Raw genomic sequence first — 15,950 nt, forward strand, 5'->3', positions numbered from 1 at the left:
TCCGCGGAACTGATTTGCCCACGGATTTGCCATACACGGTTGTTCAATACGGTTTCTGCAAAGATAATGTTTGGTTTGAAAATAGACTGCGCATCTATAGTTTAAATTTATTTGCAAGCGCGTTTCAAAATATTTAAATAATGAAGTCACTGCCCTCAAGCTGAAATGATGACACATGCAAATTGCTGTGCTGACAACACAGCCCATTGTTTGAAAACATAATCTCAAAGGAAGAATTGAGCACCGTTTCTACTTTGCTTTAAATGCAAAACAAGTTTGGACAACAATAAAGTGCCAATATTGACATGGACACATAATCAAATTGTAAGGAAAGTGGGCGCCGGACCCCACTTACATAATGTAGCAGTGCCAAAACAGTGCGCCGCTTCACGATACCAATGTAAAATATGTGAAAATAATTTTTCTTGCATGCCGTTACGTGATTGATGCGGCACCACCAGGCACGTTTACGCACTTACACGTCATTTGCAGCGAATCATACAGATTCGCGGCCATGTATTTTATTTCCTCCATTCCAAAACTCACCCAAACACGTGATCACTGGGACTTTATACAACGGGACTCAGTCCAAGGTTGTTTTGCTTTGGGTGGTTCCTGGTAAATTTGCGAGCATTGTCGGCTGCGCAGCGCTCCAACCGCCTTGTCATGCTCAGAGCTGCATATCTGTGTCCGCCTATGCCGAGATTTGTTGGTGCTATTTTCTTCGGTGTAGCAGCATACGTTTGTTTTGCTGGTAATTTGCGGTGACTAAAACCAAAACACGCCATGCATCACGTCAGCAGCTCCACGTATTGGTCATCGTGGTGTCACAGCGCTAGCTACAGTTTCTCATGTCAAGGCTTTTCTTTCCTCCACGTTTTAGGGCAGGATATCTATCTATCTATCTATCTATCTATCTATCTATCTATCTATCTATCTATCTATCTATCTATCTATCTATCTATCTCACGTACGTTTTAGCATAAAATTTTCCTAGATGTAGTCAATTTTCCGTTTAGAATAGCGCCGAGTTGGGCAAGTTGGTTAAAGTTCATGTTTAGCGGCAACGCAAAGGTCAAGGACGAAGCGAGACGACAAACACAACCCTGAACAAGGCCTAAAATCTCTATATCTAGGGAAATTTTTCAAGGGATGGCAGCACCGAGCACACCAGACGTTTTTTCTGGGTAACGTCCCTGCCTTCTTCCTTCCTTTTCTCTCTCTCTCGGCGACAGCGGTAGACTTTTAGTCAAAGGTTCTTCGTCAAACTTTCCACATCCAGCAGAGCCAAGAAAGTGTGTACACGAGTTCGACGAAACTAGAGTAAACTACAGCAACTCTAGACCATAGACAAAACCGCAACGTCACCTCGCAGAAATTCCCACAAGTTCTTCCCCTCGTATGTTTCCGTTCTAGTATAGTAAGTATCTTATATAATATATAACTCGTTCACACAAAAGAGATGCCATAAGATGTAGCACATCATGAGCACAACGAAATGGCCATGAGAGTATAGCGTGAAGCTACAAAGAAAACCCACACAAGTTTGTCACAAAGAAAGTTTCGCAATTAAAGAAAAAATCGCCCTCGTCCGGCGACTAGCTGAAACAGGGAGCGAGACCCTTTCCGACGCTGTCGCCCGACTAGGGGTAGAGCGCCAGTGTCGTAAAGGCGCAATTCCGGCAGAAACCATTTACACGATGAATGTCGACATTCATGCGATTAACACTAAAGCAATGTATAACGACATGCCATATTGCCAACGACGAAACGCGTCATGTGTGAGGCCAGCGCCTCCTCGTGAGGCGAGGCGGGGCTCCTCTCTCGCGTTTCCCTCTTAGGGTGCCTCGATGCCAGCGCCGGCGATGCCAGCGCAGGCACCCTATTCCCTCTGGACACGCTGCGGCATCTATCGGCGACGCCGAGAAGTCCGGGTGTGACCTCCGAGTGTGTGTCGCGCCGGTGCGTTCGAACGCTGAGAACACTTCCCTCGCCGCCCGTGCGCATTCGTAGCGCAGCGCTAAAGCGTCGCAGGCTGCTATGCTTGAACTATAGTGTGACGCAGGTTTTATTCTTCCTAGCACCATTCATTGAAGAGCGGCGCGCAATGGGTTACGTAGTCCGTACCCCTGACGTACGTACGTACAGTCGCGAGCAAAAGATTGTGGACCAAAGATGCCACGATTTTTTTTTTTTTTCGCAGCCTGGGAATTCCGGCTGAAATCAAGAGCGCACGCCTACGTGAACGTGTTTGAACAATACAACGTATTAAGCCAATTCAAGGCCGCGGAGCTGCGCTTGAATATATAGATATATATTTTTTTGCTGATGCCGTGGTCTCCAAACTTTTGCTCGCGACTGTACATACACATGCTGTTCTTTGCGGTGTCCGAGGCCGCCCTTGCCACGATCATCGGAAGAAGCAGCAGTTGGAGCCGTTGGCGTAAACGAAGCACCATTTAACGGACCAAATTTATGAAACAACCTTAAATGCGCGCATAACGAAACAATAACAGTACTCGATAAACGTTCGCTCTTACTACATTCGTCACCGAGAGCTCGCCGATCAACCCTGGCCCCGGCGAAGCGCAGGTAGTACGCCTCGCGCACGCGCGCTTGCCGCAATGACCTGAAGCAATTTGATCGAGAGTTCCGTCGACTTATAAAGACTTGGCGGCGCATGCGTCATGGTACGTCCGCAGTGCACTACGTGGCCAGTTTGCCACCATCACAGCTGTGGCGATGTATCGATGCATGTGGCGAACAATCGACGGGACCTCGGCAATCCCCGCAACACACACACACACACACACACACACACATATATATATATATACCAAAAGTTCGCCAACAATGCTAATAACATTAATAATAACAATGAAAGAACCACTCGCATTGAACAGTGTCGCAGCATTTAATAGATCTTTGGCGACGTGAGGGGCAAGCTGGGTGCGAAACGAACAATAACGCTCGCCAAGGCCTTCACATGCCGAATCCACCGGTTACTTCGAGGGTAGCGCCTGTCATGTACGAACTTTGCGGGCTACAAAGGAAGAGGATGGCCTCGGCCACTTCTTTAGGCTGGCCCACTCGCCGCATAGGTGTGAGGGCACAGCACGTCCTCTGGCTCTCTTCGGGCAGCGCATCGGTCATCGGAGTCTGCGTCAGCGACGGCAGCACGGCGTTGCAGCGGATGCCGTGCGGCGCCAGTTCCTGAGCTGCCGTCTTGGTCAGAGCCACGACGCCGCCCTTGGAAGCGGTGTACGGCCCCGAGCCAGCGAGCCCGGTCTTGCCCAGGATGCTGGCGATGTTCACGATGGCCCCCTCCGTGACGCCGGAGGCAATCATGGCGCGCGCGGCTGCCCTTGTCACGAGGAAAGTGCCCTGCGGGAACCGCCATGCGAGACAAGCGATAACAGAAAGGCAGGCATGGTTAACTAGGACGAGGCGGTTGTCCACCCTATGCAATTCATTTACGTTTAACGTCACATAGCAACACTGTGGGCTTGTGACCCGGTTGTCAGCTGACGTTCTCACACAGTCGGTTTTCAGTCCACTCTCGTCATGATCGAGCAAGCGCAAATTCTGATTGCGTTTGTTTTTTCGTAATTCGGCACACCCGAGCTTAACGCGAGATATGGGTCAACTCTTATCGATATCAAATACAGTATTTATGAACGCGTACGTGGATCGCACCAGAAGTTCAGTGAAATAAGACGCTCCCCTCGTTTCCATCTCCACCTATCTAGCTAGGGGGGGGGGGGGGGGGGATACACACTTAATTTACATATACAGTTTTGTGCTTCAATGCTTAAACCATCGCTTTCCTTTGAACAGTAATTGAAACGCAAATGCTTTCGTCAGACACTTTGCAAATTAATATCTCGAAACTGGTGCAGTCCTGAGAATTCGTTCCAGGTGGATATATATATATATATATATATATATATCACCTGGCGAACTCGCTAGCTACTATTCGTATATTATAGTATATATGTTGCATAAAATAATTAATAAAAAGTAGACTAGCGTAATTATGTTAATCATTCAGTTACGCATTTTGATTTTTCGTAGAAGTAACGGCCGCCTCATCGAGCAATTTAGATCAAGGGTTGGGATTGTGTTAACTGCCACTGCCAATTTTTACAAATTTGGTGCAGTTAAAAAAAACACCCTATATACAGGACCACCTTTCACAGTGGATGATGATCAAAGGCAGGCACATGATTTCATTATCAGAGGAGGCCATTACACAAAATTTTAAAAAGGCTTAAGCCATTACAATTAACGCGTTGAGGTTGGAAATTTTTAGTTGCTTCAGAACAGCTCTGTAATCACTACGGGGGCTTCCGGTGAGAGTGATGTGATTTTTTGTATATAATCGCTGTGTGGACGCTAACCTTGAGATTGACCCGAATGACCTTGTCGAAGGTTTCATCCGTCGTGTCGACGATGGGCGAGAGCCGAGCTATGCCAGCGCAATTCACCACAATGCTGAGTGGAAGCGACTCGGTGTCCTTGATGTCGGCGAACAGCTTCTCCACAGATTCCGTGTTGGCGACGTCCAGGAAAGCTTCCTTGTGGGTTGCAGGGCCTGCCAAGAATGAGATTTGATTATTCGCCCCATGCATTTGTTAATTGCACAATATTAATGCCACTATACAAATCAGAGTAGCTACGAGGAGTCGCTTTCTGCACCCTCTGAAGATGTATGCAAAACAATAATTGGTCTATACGGTATAAATGCCACGAGTCGAAAGTCACGAAGCAAACAACTAAGCGCCACGGGCGAAATTGAAAAAAAAAAAAATAACAAAATCTTTGTTAGAAAGTGAATTGCCATCTCTATAGATAGCCTTTATAGATAGTTTTACAGACATAGACATTTTATAGACTAGTCTGCAAAAAGTGTAAGCCATAACTCATTAGAATGTTACGTGCACTTTGCTATATTGGCCGGCCACCTTAGCTAACATTATCTCAAGGCCCACGATTGCATGTACGTTCCGAACAATTCTAGCGTAAGGGCTTTTTGTGAATGCGTGCCCTGTGGTTTGCGAATGTTGGCCCCTGCCTACAGAGCTGTTCGCGTCTGCTCTACGGTCCGTACCCTAAGTCCAAGCTGTACGTACAATTATTCATCACGAACAAACCGGTAACTTTCAAGGCTTCTGAAGCGCCCGACGGGTAGGGTTGTATACTTGGCGAATCTCCTTTTCTACTCCAGCTGCGGCGGCTTGAGCGCGTCTTATCTTGGAGGCAATCTGCGCTGGGTCCGAAGGCTAGCTGGTCTGAGCTGGCTGATGGCTTCGTGTGCGCTGTGTTCTCGCGCGCCTAGTTCGCGTTGAAGCGAGAGGCAGCACGGAGGGAAATTCGCTCACCGCTGCTGCCACTCTTCATCACGCCGGCATTCTGGCAGCGAGTGTCCGCGGTCATCGAGTGATAGGCGTTCGCGTTTGCCTGTGCGCGCGTGCTTGTTAATTTAGTTAGTAAGCGAATGTTTACAGCAGTTTATGCAGCTGACAAAACGACTGACCTTCGTATAGTTGTCTAATAATTTGCTATCGCAATCAATTCTTCGCCTGTCGGGCGAAACTGTGACTTTTTCTTCCGAGCTTCATACTCTATTATACATACCCTATTATACACGAGTCTAAAAGTAGCTTCTTTGTTTCTACGATAAGCCTTCATAACGGCCACCCTCTCTCGGCGCTTATCGTATAAATAAGATGGCGCGTCCACAACGGGCCACATGCGTAAAATGGACGCACACGTTTTGTTCTCCTGCCCTCATACGACTCTGAGCTATACGGAAACGACACTCAACAGGCTTCACCCTCTGTCACTTTAAAATATATATAAATCTGAACCAAATCCTCGATAAAGCCTTTCAATAAATTTCAGTCATGCAAAGTTAGTAGTACTCGGCCTATATCGGCAGCAGAAATTTTGTTTTCATTTTGTTTGTGTTCTTTTAATACAGAATATGAGCAACACAGGCATGCACTTATGCGCTGTAATATAAACCGCAAAGATTACACACATCATGCAAACGCGCCTTAATTGTCAACTTCCAAGGATTACATTTCATGTGCCCCTGACGTTACCCCTCATATCATATGCCTCGATTGAATATATAGATGCCTTTGAGATGCGAGAAATATATACATAAACACAAGCGCATATCGTGTCGAAAACGCGCACAATTAAACTTTACACCACAAGAGCGGCTCCAAACAACGCTAGCCTGCATATATAAACATTTCTTTCAAACCAAACTCTCGACTTCTTCCCTTCAATAAAAACTCTCCCCCTCTCTTTCTCTCTTTAGTAATTTCATGTTTTGAGTGTGGAAGAGGCCATGAAATGCGCTAGTTGAGATTATCGCCAACCTAGGCCTAATTCAAAGACTTGGTACAAAGAATCGGTACCTGGTAGCTCCTCTGCCACGATTTTAGCACCCTCCACATTGCGATCGGCGACAATGACTATAGCTCCTTGGCAGGCCAGGGCGTGGCAAGCCGCTTTGCCTATGCCGCTGGCGCCTCCAGTCACAAGGGCTAGCCGACCTTGCAGGGACATTACTGTGCTGCTAACGCCGGTGAACTTGAAACGGGATCTGCGGAATGCCCATCCACTTCGATGTGGACGCCCCTCTCTCGTCACTTGTCAGGTGCACGCCTGCACGGCGCACACTCCAGATAATATTTCCCGCAAATGCGCTGAACGATATCACCGCCGCTAGATATTGTGTGCGCGCTACTCGATGTATCTGTTTATTGGCACAGTTGAGTAGATATCAGCCAGTTGTCATTTCTGACACATTTATTGGCGAAGGCGACCGGCCGATGAACGAAAAGATTTTTTTAATTCGGTCCCTGTTTCTGGTTCGCTGTGGCAGTTCTTTGCATCTGTTCCTCTTTTATCTCGGCCCAAAGAATTCCGCTTAGGCATCGGCAAGCGTCAGGAGGAATAACACGAGCAGTGAGAAAGTCCCTGACCGTAGCTAGACCGTAGCTCACGCCTACGCTGTTCTGAAAAGCACTTCTAAAAAATGTTCACTGCATTCCTCAATGGATCGCAAGCGGTACAGTGGCGACAACTACAAACCAAATCATAAAAGAGTCCGATATTAATGCACGCTATTTATCCAGAAATATACACAACAGATAGATGCAAAGTGTGTGGCACCAGAGCCACACTAGAACACATGCTAGCTATGGGAATGCCAGGGACTAATACACGATAATGAGAACGAGCCCTCCACCGACAGTCTCCGCGCGCGATGGCAGGCCGCGCTGCTGAGCTCGAACCTGGAAGACCTACTCTAGGCAGTCCAGCGGGCCAAGGAAGCCGCCGGGAGACAAGGACTCTTGACCGTAACCGCAGCGGGTGCCCCAACCCACTAACTCGCCGGACGCGAATCGTTCTGATTCGAAATAAAGTTTTTCTCACTCACTCCTCAATACCGTCCCTCATGCCGAATCGGTTAATTGTATTGAGGAATGCATTGATAAATTCTAGAGAAGTGCTTTTTCAGAACAGCGTAAGGCGTGAGCGCGCGAGGCTTTCTCGATCTGTTAGCACCCACACGTATCCTACTTCAACATACAGGGTGTTTCAGCGAACACTTTAAAAACATTTTCAAAGTTGCCTGTGGCAGATAGCACAATTCTAGTTCATGAGCCGGTCTAGCTACCCGAAGAGGCGGACATTATTTGCGCAAAATATTAAAATGCATAATGAACTAATTAACAAAAACTCACTAATTATTTTTAATTGCCTTATGGCCCATATTGTAATTTACAAATTCTAGCCGTGGAGTGGTTAATGATTTTCAGTAAGCTCTTCCGCTCCCTTGTATAAATTCGGTGCATTGATAATGAAACTTCATTTGGCACTCAGCATTTGTCCCCGTCAGTTAATTGACCTTTTTCGCGGTGCTCCCGTGGGCGCTGCCATGTTTAATCACGTGGTGACGCCTCCATTGCTTGCCTCAGCCGCCTCCGTTGCCTCTGCGTTTACAATACAAGCGCGTGATGCCGGTGCGGCGCATCAAATATCCGTTTCGACGCATATCGTAGACGGTGGCAGTGTGGACGACACTAAGCTTCGGCCACAGCTTCAGAGGACATGTAAGTGCTTTCAGAGCTCATTACGCCTTGTCCAAACGGCGCGAGCAGCGTATACGGTGCTTTTACTAAAGGCGGGGCTAGAAATGTATTCCAAGCTGTCCAAACTGTGTGAGGTTCGTTATTTATTTGGCAAACATTTTGAACCAGCGGCTTGTCATGTTCCTCAGTTCCTCGGTGCGGTCACTATCTGATTGTTTATTTTCAGCGTAATCGCTCGCGAGTGTGCTCTGCTGCGATAGATTTGTTCTTGCTGCGCACAAAGCTTGGAATATAAATGTTCTGCACTTTGCGGTAGCTCGTAGCAAAGAGGTATTATCGCTAGACCCTCGCTTACTCTGTGGACCGTCACGAAACGTTCAGCTTCCAACATTCGTGTCTTGTCGGTGTAGTCGCTGTCACTCATGCTTCGGCACATTGATTCAAGTGAGCGCCTATTCACTTATTATTGATACGTTGGCGATAGGGTAGGCGTAGGTTTTCGTGCGAGTAGGGGTGGATGTGTGTAGATAACGTGCGAGAAACTTACTATGCCAGTAAGGGCACTACTTCCTTTTGTGACGAGCGGTACTCACTCTTAAGTGCCGACGTTCTGGAGTTGAAGTCCTTTCTTTGGAGGTTAGCTATACAGCTCAGGCGGATGAATTATCTTTTTTCATCCTTGAGGAAAGCCGTGCATCGCGAAAGGCGGCAACACAGGCAGTCCTTATGTAGCAGCGGCGACACAGGTTGATTCCATTCCAAATATGCGAATCACTATTTTTGCAGCGAACTGCCGCACACGTCTTCCCTTAATCGTTACACATTTTGCAGCATGAATTGGGCAGAGTGCATTAGCGAACACTCAGTTGCATTTCCGACAGCTGATCGCACAGTAGCAGGGCAGAAGCAGTAATGGTTTCGTATTCGTGCGCATTCGCTGAGGCAATGTATGGCGCGCCGCCGAAAGCGCCATCTCGTTTCTCTAGAGCAAACTGCTTCGCGAAAAGGGTCAATTGTCTCGTCCACGTTTAATCTTCGCGCTGTACACCCACGACATGGTCATATACTGGTCATATACAGTCACACGGGAACGTTATCAACCCAATAGCAAACGATGCAGGGCTGCCATCGAATCGGTAAATGTACTCCATCGTCGTGGTATTTTTTGTAGATCTTCATGAATCATGCGAAGTGCGCTGCGAAGTGCAGCAAGCTCCGCAGCAGTCGACGTTGTCTGGTGAGAGGTTTTAAACTGAATGGCTACGTTGTGGACCACAAGACCAACTTGTGCTAGAAATAAAGTAGCTATATCATAAGCTAGCAGAGAAAGAACATTACATCATTTTTCAGTGGCTCCCAGGCGACTGCGGCATCATCGGCAACGAAAACGCCGATGAAGCTGCTAGGAGGGCTCACGAAGATGCCGTGAAGGAACCCATCCCGCTATCAAGAACTTACGCAGCAACAAAGCTTCGCACACTAGCGCGTGATGCCACACGATCCATGTGGAACACTCCAGGTTTCCGACATACTCGACTGTACCACCTGGACCTATCCCTCCTACTACGCATTCCATCTGGACCCGAATCAAGACAACTGTTCTCTGTCGACTGTGGCTTAGCGTGTCTTTCACGAATGCATTTGCTTGCCGCGTCGGAATAACTGCCCGCGCTGCCTGTGATAGTTGCGGCAGCGAGGAAACAATCGAACATATTGTAATGAAGAAGAACGCCTGGACTTAGGCAGCAGGATTGCCAACAGCATCGCGTGCTTCGAAGCTCGAGCTTTGAGATTGTGCTCGGTCAAACGCTCGACTCTTCATCGGCCCTTCGTCGAATAAACCTCCTTTATAATTGGTGGAGGTGCCGGGGTACCCCTCAACTCTACTATCCTGGAACTCCGCACTCGGACGCTACCTTCCACCATGCCAGACGCCGAACCGCAGACGCTCCCGTCACCGCCCGTTCTCTGCGCTGGCACTATCCGCCAGCGGGATCCTACCATCTTCAGCGGGACCAACGACGTTGAAGATTGGCTTGCGTCCTACGAGCGGGTAAGGGCTCATAACAAATGGGACGACTCGACCAAGCTAACCAACGTCGTTTTCTATCTCGCGGGCGTGGCCAATATCACTGTGAGGCGGATTTCCGAACGTGGTCTACGTTCAAAACAGCCTTTACATAAGTATTTGAGCGTCCCAACGTCCGCAAACTTGAGCTGAGCAGCGCTTGCGCACACGCGCGCAGGACACGGGTGAAACATTCACCAGTTACATCGAAGACGTTGTCGATCTGTGCAAACGCGTCAATGCCACCATGTCGGAAGCGGACCGAATTAAGCACATCATGAAATGCATTGATGATGATGAGTTCCAAATGCTCGTGGCCAAGAACCTGAACAGTTTTGCCGACGTGATTGCCCTCTGTCAGAGCTACGACGAGCTTCGCAAGCAGCGAGCTTTGACGAGGCCTTCTCCTGCAACCGATGCATCAATCTCTAGCCTGGCCATTGGTTCCGACCAGGCGTCGCTACTCGCACAGATCAAAGCCTTTGTCCGCGAAGAAGTCGCACAACAGCTGTCCCTCGTACCCTTCACCCAGGTGCCTGCTAGTCCTTTGCCTGTCACTCTGTGCAACGTCATTCAAGGAGAAGTCGCTGAAGCACTGCCGGTTACTCCCCAGCAACCGCTTGTGGCCGCTTCGCTCACTGCCAGGCTGCCAGGCCACGCCACGAGCGTGGATGTTTATTCGATGAAGGGCCGATGTAGGGTCGAGCGTTTGAACGAGCACAATCTCAAAGCTCGACCCTCTGCGGCACGCGATGCTGTTGGCAATCCTGCTGCTCAAGTCCAGGCGTTCTTCTTCATTACGATATCTTCTGTCATTGTACCCGCTACAGCTCCCAGAGACAGTCGCTCGTGACGGAGTTGGCACGCCTCGACGACCGGCCGCTTTCAGAGCAGATGATCTTGGAGTGCCAGCTGATGCGATCTTTACACCAGAAGGCGATAAAGGCGCTATATACTGAGGTTCCTCTGGTCAAGCGACCTGCTTGAACGATTGTGACACTTCTGCGTTCCTTTGTCTGCCTGTGTTCTTCCTTTTTCCCTTCTCCCACTCTTTCCATGTGTGTGCTTGTTCTTTTTTTCTTCTTTCTTTTAATATATCTTTCTTCCTCCCCTTACCCCTTAATTCCCCAGTGCAGGGTAGCAAACTGGATATCTACCTTCCGGTTAACCTCCCTGGCTTTCTCACCTCTTATCTCTCTCTTTATTAACCCAATCAGGCTCTTTTCGAGTTCTTTTGTGCGTATCAGCCTCGATTGGCACAATCATGCACTTTGCTCGTTCGTTTGCGTTTACACGTTAAACATGTCATTTTTATGGTTTAATGACATAAAAGTCACAGCCGCCAAATGTCCAAAAATTTGCAATGAGGCCTGTGGTTGGGGTGCTTGAAGTGCGTTAACGCAGTTGCGAACTTGCGATACGGTAACTCGACAATCCCTTTGGTGCAGCTTTGCACCAAAGGGAATTGCCGTTAGCTAAAACTCCAGGCCTTATTTCAGCCAATGTATACCTTTGATATAGTAGTACCCATCAGGCGAGAGGAATTGATTTGACAAAAGCGGTAACATTATTTCGATTTAGATTCTTCATATGACTTCGAAACGAATGTCATTTTAGACAGCCTATTCGAAGCTTCCGCTTTTACATTTTACAACGCGTACTCGCGCCGCCGTAAGCGAAACGATAGTGCATGTAAAATAAACAAATTGCATGATTTAAATGTTTGTTAACAATTCTCACCTGAAAAGTCATCCAAAATAACTTATTAAAGTGTCTCCCGACGCAGGGTGACCACGAGCAAGGAGTTCGCTTTCCCCGCTGGCAGAAATGATCGCGCGATGATCCTCTTCCTCCACTACTGACCGTGCTTCATGTGTCAGCAGACTGCGCTAGACATGTTGCTGTTATTTATATAAACAACCAATTGCTATTACTACTACTGTTATGCCGTTGGCATCTCACGGGATAACTATATGAAGATAGGCAATTCATAGTTCCTCAACAAAACTCAAACACGGTTTCACAGTCACGCTAACATGATCGCGCGTTATCACACGTATATGCATCCAGACCCACCGCGGTGGCTTGGCGGTTGTGGCGCAGCACTGCCAAGCCCGAGGTCGCGGGATCGAATCCCGGCCGCCGCGGCCGCATTCCGAAGGGGGCGAAATGCAAAAGCACCCGTGCATTGAATTAATTCGGAGTCCCCGACAACGGTGTGCATGTCTTATAATAAGATCGTGGTTTTGGCACGTAGGACCCCAGAATTAAACAAATAAAAAGTATATACTCCCATGGGTGTATAGACCCCAGAATTAAACAAATAAAAAGTATATACTCCCATGGGTGTATAGGCTTACACGAAATTATATATCGGGTGTTTCAGCCAACACCATCAAACATTTTTTTAAGGTTGCGCCTGTGGCAGATAGCCCAATTCTGGCCCACGATATGGTCTACTCGAAGAGGCGGACATTACTTGCACAAACAAATTGAAATGCATAATCGACCAATTAACAAAAATAACTAATTAAGTTTTTAACTAATCACCTTATAGCACTTATTACAATTTACAATTTCTAGCCGGGAAGTTCACAAGGTGGATCCACTTGGAACGAATTCTCAGGATGACATCAGTTTCGAGTTCCCGAACTCTGAGGAGAAATGGCATACGCACTTGTGTGCTTCAATGCATGAAACGACGTCTTGTTAAGAAAGTATACATGGAACGACAGTGCATTTTATTGCGATAGCGATTATATGGACACTTCAACCGGATTTCTGCCGTCGGTGTCGCCGTGAGGTTCCGTATAAAGTCCAAGGGCGATAAAACCATCGCGTGGAAGCGCGCTATCACGGAGAGCGAACGCACGGCGGAAAGCAAACGACCGTCGCGCGAAAGGCCGTGGGGGTATGGGAGGGAGGGAGGCAGGCCGACGCTGTGCTGAGGCAACAAATGCGTATCTTGCAACCGAGCGCAAGGGGAACTGGCCACTCAATCTCCAACGCGAAAGCAAGAAAGCGGGAAGGCAGCCCGGGAGGGGGGGGGGCACCTTCTACTCTGCCAACTGGGCTTGTACTTTGCCCGCTTGTGGCGGTCGCCCGCAGCACCGTCTCTCATCTCCACACGGCTTTGACCTTTGTATGCGCTGTGCATTCGCCGCTCAGTTTCCGTTGAAGCGATAGACCGCACGAACACTCGCCCGCTGCGGCGGCTGCGCTTGCTGCCAGCGTTTTGACAGTCGTTGTCTGAGGTCATTTAGTGTGATATATTCATGTTTGCTTGTGCGCGCTGACACCACGCTTGTTAATTCAGTTAGTAAGCGAATGTGTCCAAGTTCATGCAGCTGATAAAACTACTATCCCTACTCCGAATAGCTCTCTACTAATTTGCTATTGCAATTGATGCTTCGGCTTTCGGGCGATACAGCGACATTTATCGCAAGTTTGACGGCGCATATCTCGTAAATGGTGTCATCCACACAATTCTTTTCAAGTGCATATGCCTTGCAGTCTCACCCGCTATAATTTGCAAATTGCAATATATGCCATAAGGTAACTAATTAAAAATTAGTGATATTTTGTTATTTAGTCGATTATGCATTTCAATTTATTGTGCAAGTAATGTCTGCCTCTTCCAATAGACGAGCTCATGGACTAGAATTTTGGTATCGGCCACAGGAAACTAAAATAAAAACTTTTTGACAGTGCACGTTAACACTTTGTAAAGACGACTGCGGCGACTCCCGATATCCTCAAGATGAAGTTGACAGTATTCAGGCTGTTTACCTAGCTTTCATTTTCCTCTAAAGCTGGCTTAAACACGAAACCGCAGTGTTTTGGTGCAGCTCTAGCACAATTCGAGGCATTCTTACGGTTTTGGTGCAGCATTTCGAAAGTGTAGCACTGGTACCATTGGCGCAGCTGTACCACCCCTGAAAAAAACATTTTACAGGTGCCGGAACCCACAGAGGAGCTTTGGTGGACGTCAGTGACACAAATTCGCTAGGCAGACTGTTCGCTGACATCAAGGACACCGAATCTCTCCCTGTCAGCATCGTATAATGAATATCACTTGCGTAGCCAAGAGTTCGCCCCTTGTGGGCACGGCGCATAAGAGCTTCGACAAGGTCATTCAGGTCAACCTCAAGGTTAGCATCCCAAACGACTGCGAAGGATCTGATATTAATTTCTTTAAGATGCCACGACGAAAATACAGATGCTCATAAGGAACGGCAATTACTGCATTCACCTACAATGTAATGTCATTGCGCATTTGTGACACTTCTTGCAATGAAAAGGCTACAATGCCCTTCCATCACAGTTTATATAACGAATGTTTGCATCTCTTCTGAGGCTCTTACTCGCCCGAGGCAACTTATTACTTACGGCAGCCACGCCCAGAAATGCGAAATCCTATGTCGTTAAAGCTGCAGTAAATACAGTATAATGCTCGCTATTTTACATGAAACCCTCAGTGTGAAATTTATTCGTCATGGTCACGTTTTTTATAGACTAGCCCAGTGGTTTTCAAATGGGGCTCTGCGAAGCCATTTTACAGCGAAGCTGTATATACCTAGGCTGAAACGTTTGTGGTCCGACCACAGAAACCCTCCGGCGAAAATAAACCTGTCGAAAATGCGCGTCTCGTTCACTTGGTATATACCAAAATTGGCGTGGAAGGGTACGAATGTACGACTAACATGATTGATAGGTCATGACATCAATAACATCACATGCTCGTCAGTTATGTCATGATAATAAATCATGTGTGGCACATGCCCGCATTGGATATGCGGGTATGAGCCAGGGCAAGAGAGAAAGAGAAGAAAAGAAAAGAAAGAAAAGGAAGAAATCACGTCTGGGTCTGGCTCATACCGGGGCCGCACATTTCAGTTTCCTTGGTTTATCATATGTGCGGGATGCATGGCTGGTGAAATTTTCTTTATTTGGGGTCCGCGAAACCCACGCCCACAGATTCTCGGACGATGACGAGTGACAATTAATCATCTCTGGAATGGCATTCATGAACTCGCTGAGAACGTTCGGGCCACTCATCAAACAGCCCGCGCACTTAGGGGCTCACCGATAACAATTTGTAAATTGCAAAATATGCTGTAAAGTAATTAATAAGTTAATTTGAAATTTCTTGCCAATTAATTATGTGTTGCAATTTCTCGTGCAAGGAATGTACACCTTCTTGAATAATCCAGTTTAAGGACTAGAATTAAGCCATCTGCCACAGGCGATAAAAAAAAATTCTGTAAATCTTAAACATGGTCACTCCGTATATAGAAGGGACAACAGCAAGAATATCCAAGAATATTCATGCTGCCGCACATCTACGTTTCAAAGTGTAATTTTTTCCACATACAATTAAAAAGCCGGACGCCCTGCCTCTTACTGTTATTTCTGTGCCTTCTCAAATATTTGCGGCTGCGTTCCAACAGCACTTGCATACCTGCTCAACATGACAAACTCTGCGCATAAATTGTCGTTCTATGCCGCTGTAGCCATACTATGCATTGAATCACTATTTTTCCACCTGCTCATATGCGTTGTTCATGCATGTTTTTTCCCTTCTATTTGCGATTCTGCTTTGTTTGCTTTGTGCGTTTTCCTGTCCAACACCCCCCTACAAAAATGTCTCAGGGTGAATGTAGGTATGTAAATAAATAAATAAATAAGCGTGTAAGTGCAATAAGATCCTATCGTGTCCAGCGTGCTGTATGCTATGGAAGCGAGGCGAAGCATGCGAGGATGAGCCG

General features: G+C 47.4%; 1 protein-coding gene across 1 annotated transcript; it reads right to left on the minus strand.

The window, feature by feature from the left end:
- Positions 1-2,901: 2,901 nt before the first annotated feature.
- On the minus strand, positions 2,902-6,723 carry LOC119442915 (estradiol 17-beta-dehydrogenase 8). The gene is made up of 3 exons (XM_037707983.2): positions 6,432-6,723; positions 4,401-4,594; positions 2,902-3,384 (listed from the first exon to the last, which is right to left on the minus strand). The coding sequence occupies exons 1-3, from the start codon at positions 6,580-6,582 to the stop codon at positions 2,983-2,985; spliced, it is 747 nt and encodes a 248-aa protein (XP_037563911.1). The 5' UTR covers positions 6,583-6,723; the 3' UTR covers positions 2,902-2,982.
- Between the last annotated feature and the right edge of the window lie 9,227 nt (positions 6,724-15,950).

This window comes from Dermacentor silvarum, chromosome 2 (assembly GCF_013339745.2).
Source record: "Dermacentor silvarum isolate Dsil-2018 chromosome 2, BIME_Dsil_1.4, whole genome shotgun sequence".
Taxonomy (NCBI): domain Eukaryota; kingdom Metazoa; phylum Arthropoda; class Arachnida; order Ixodida; family Ixodidae; genus Dermacentor; species Dermacentor silvarum.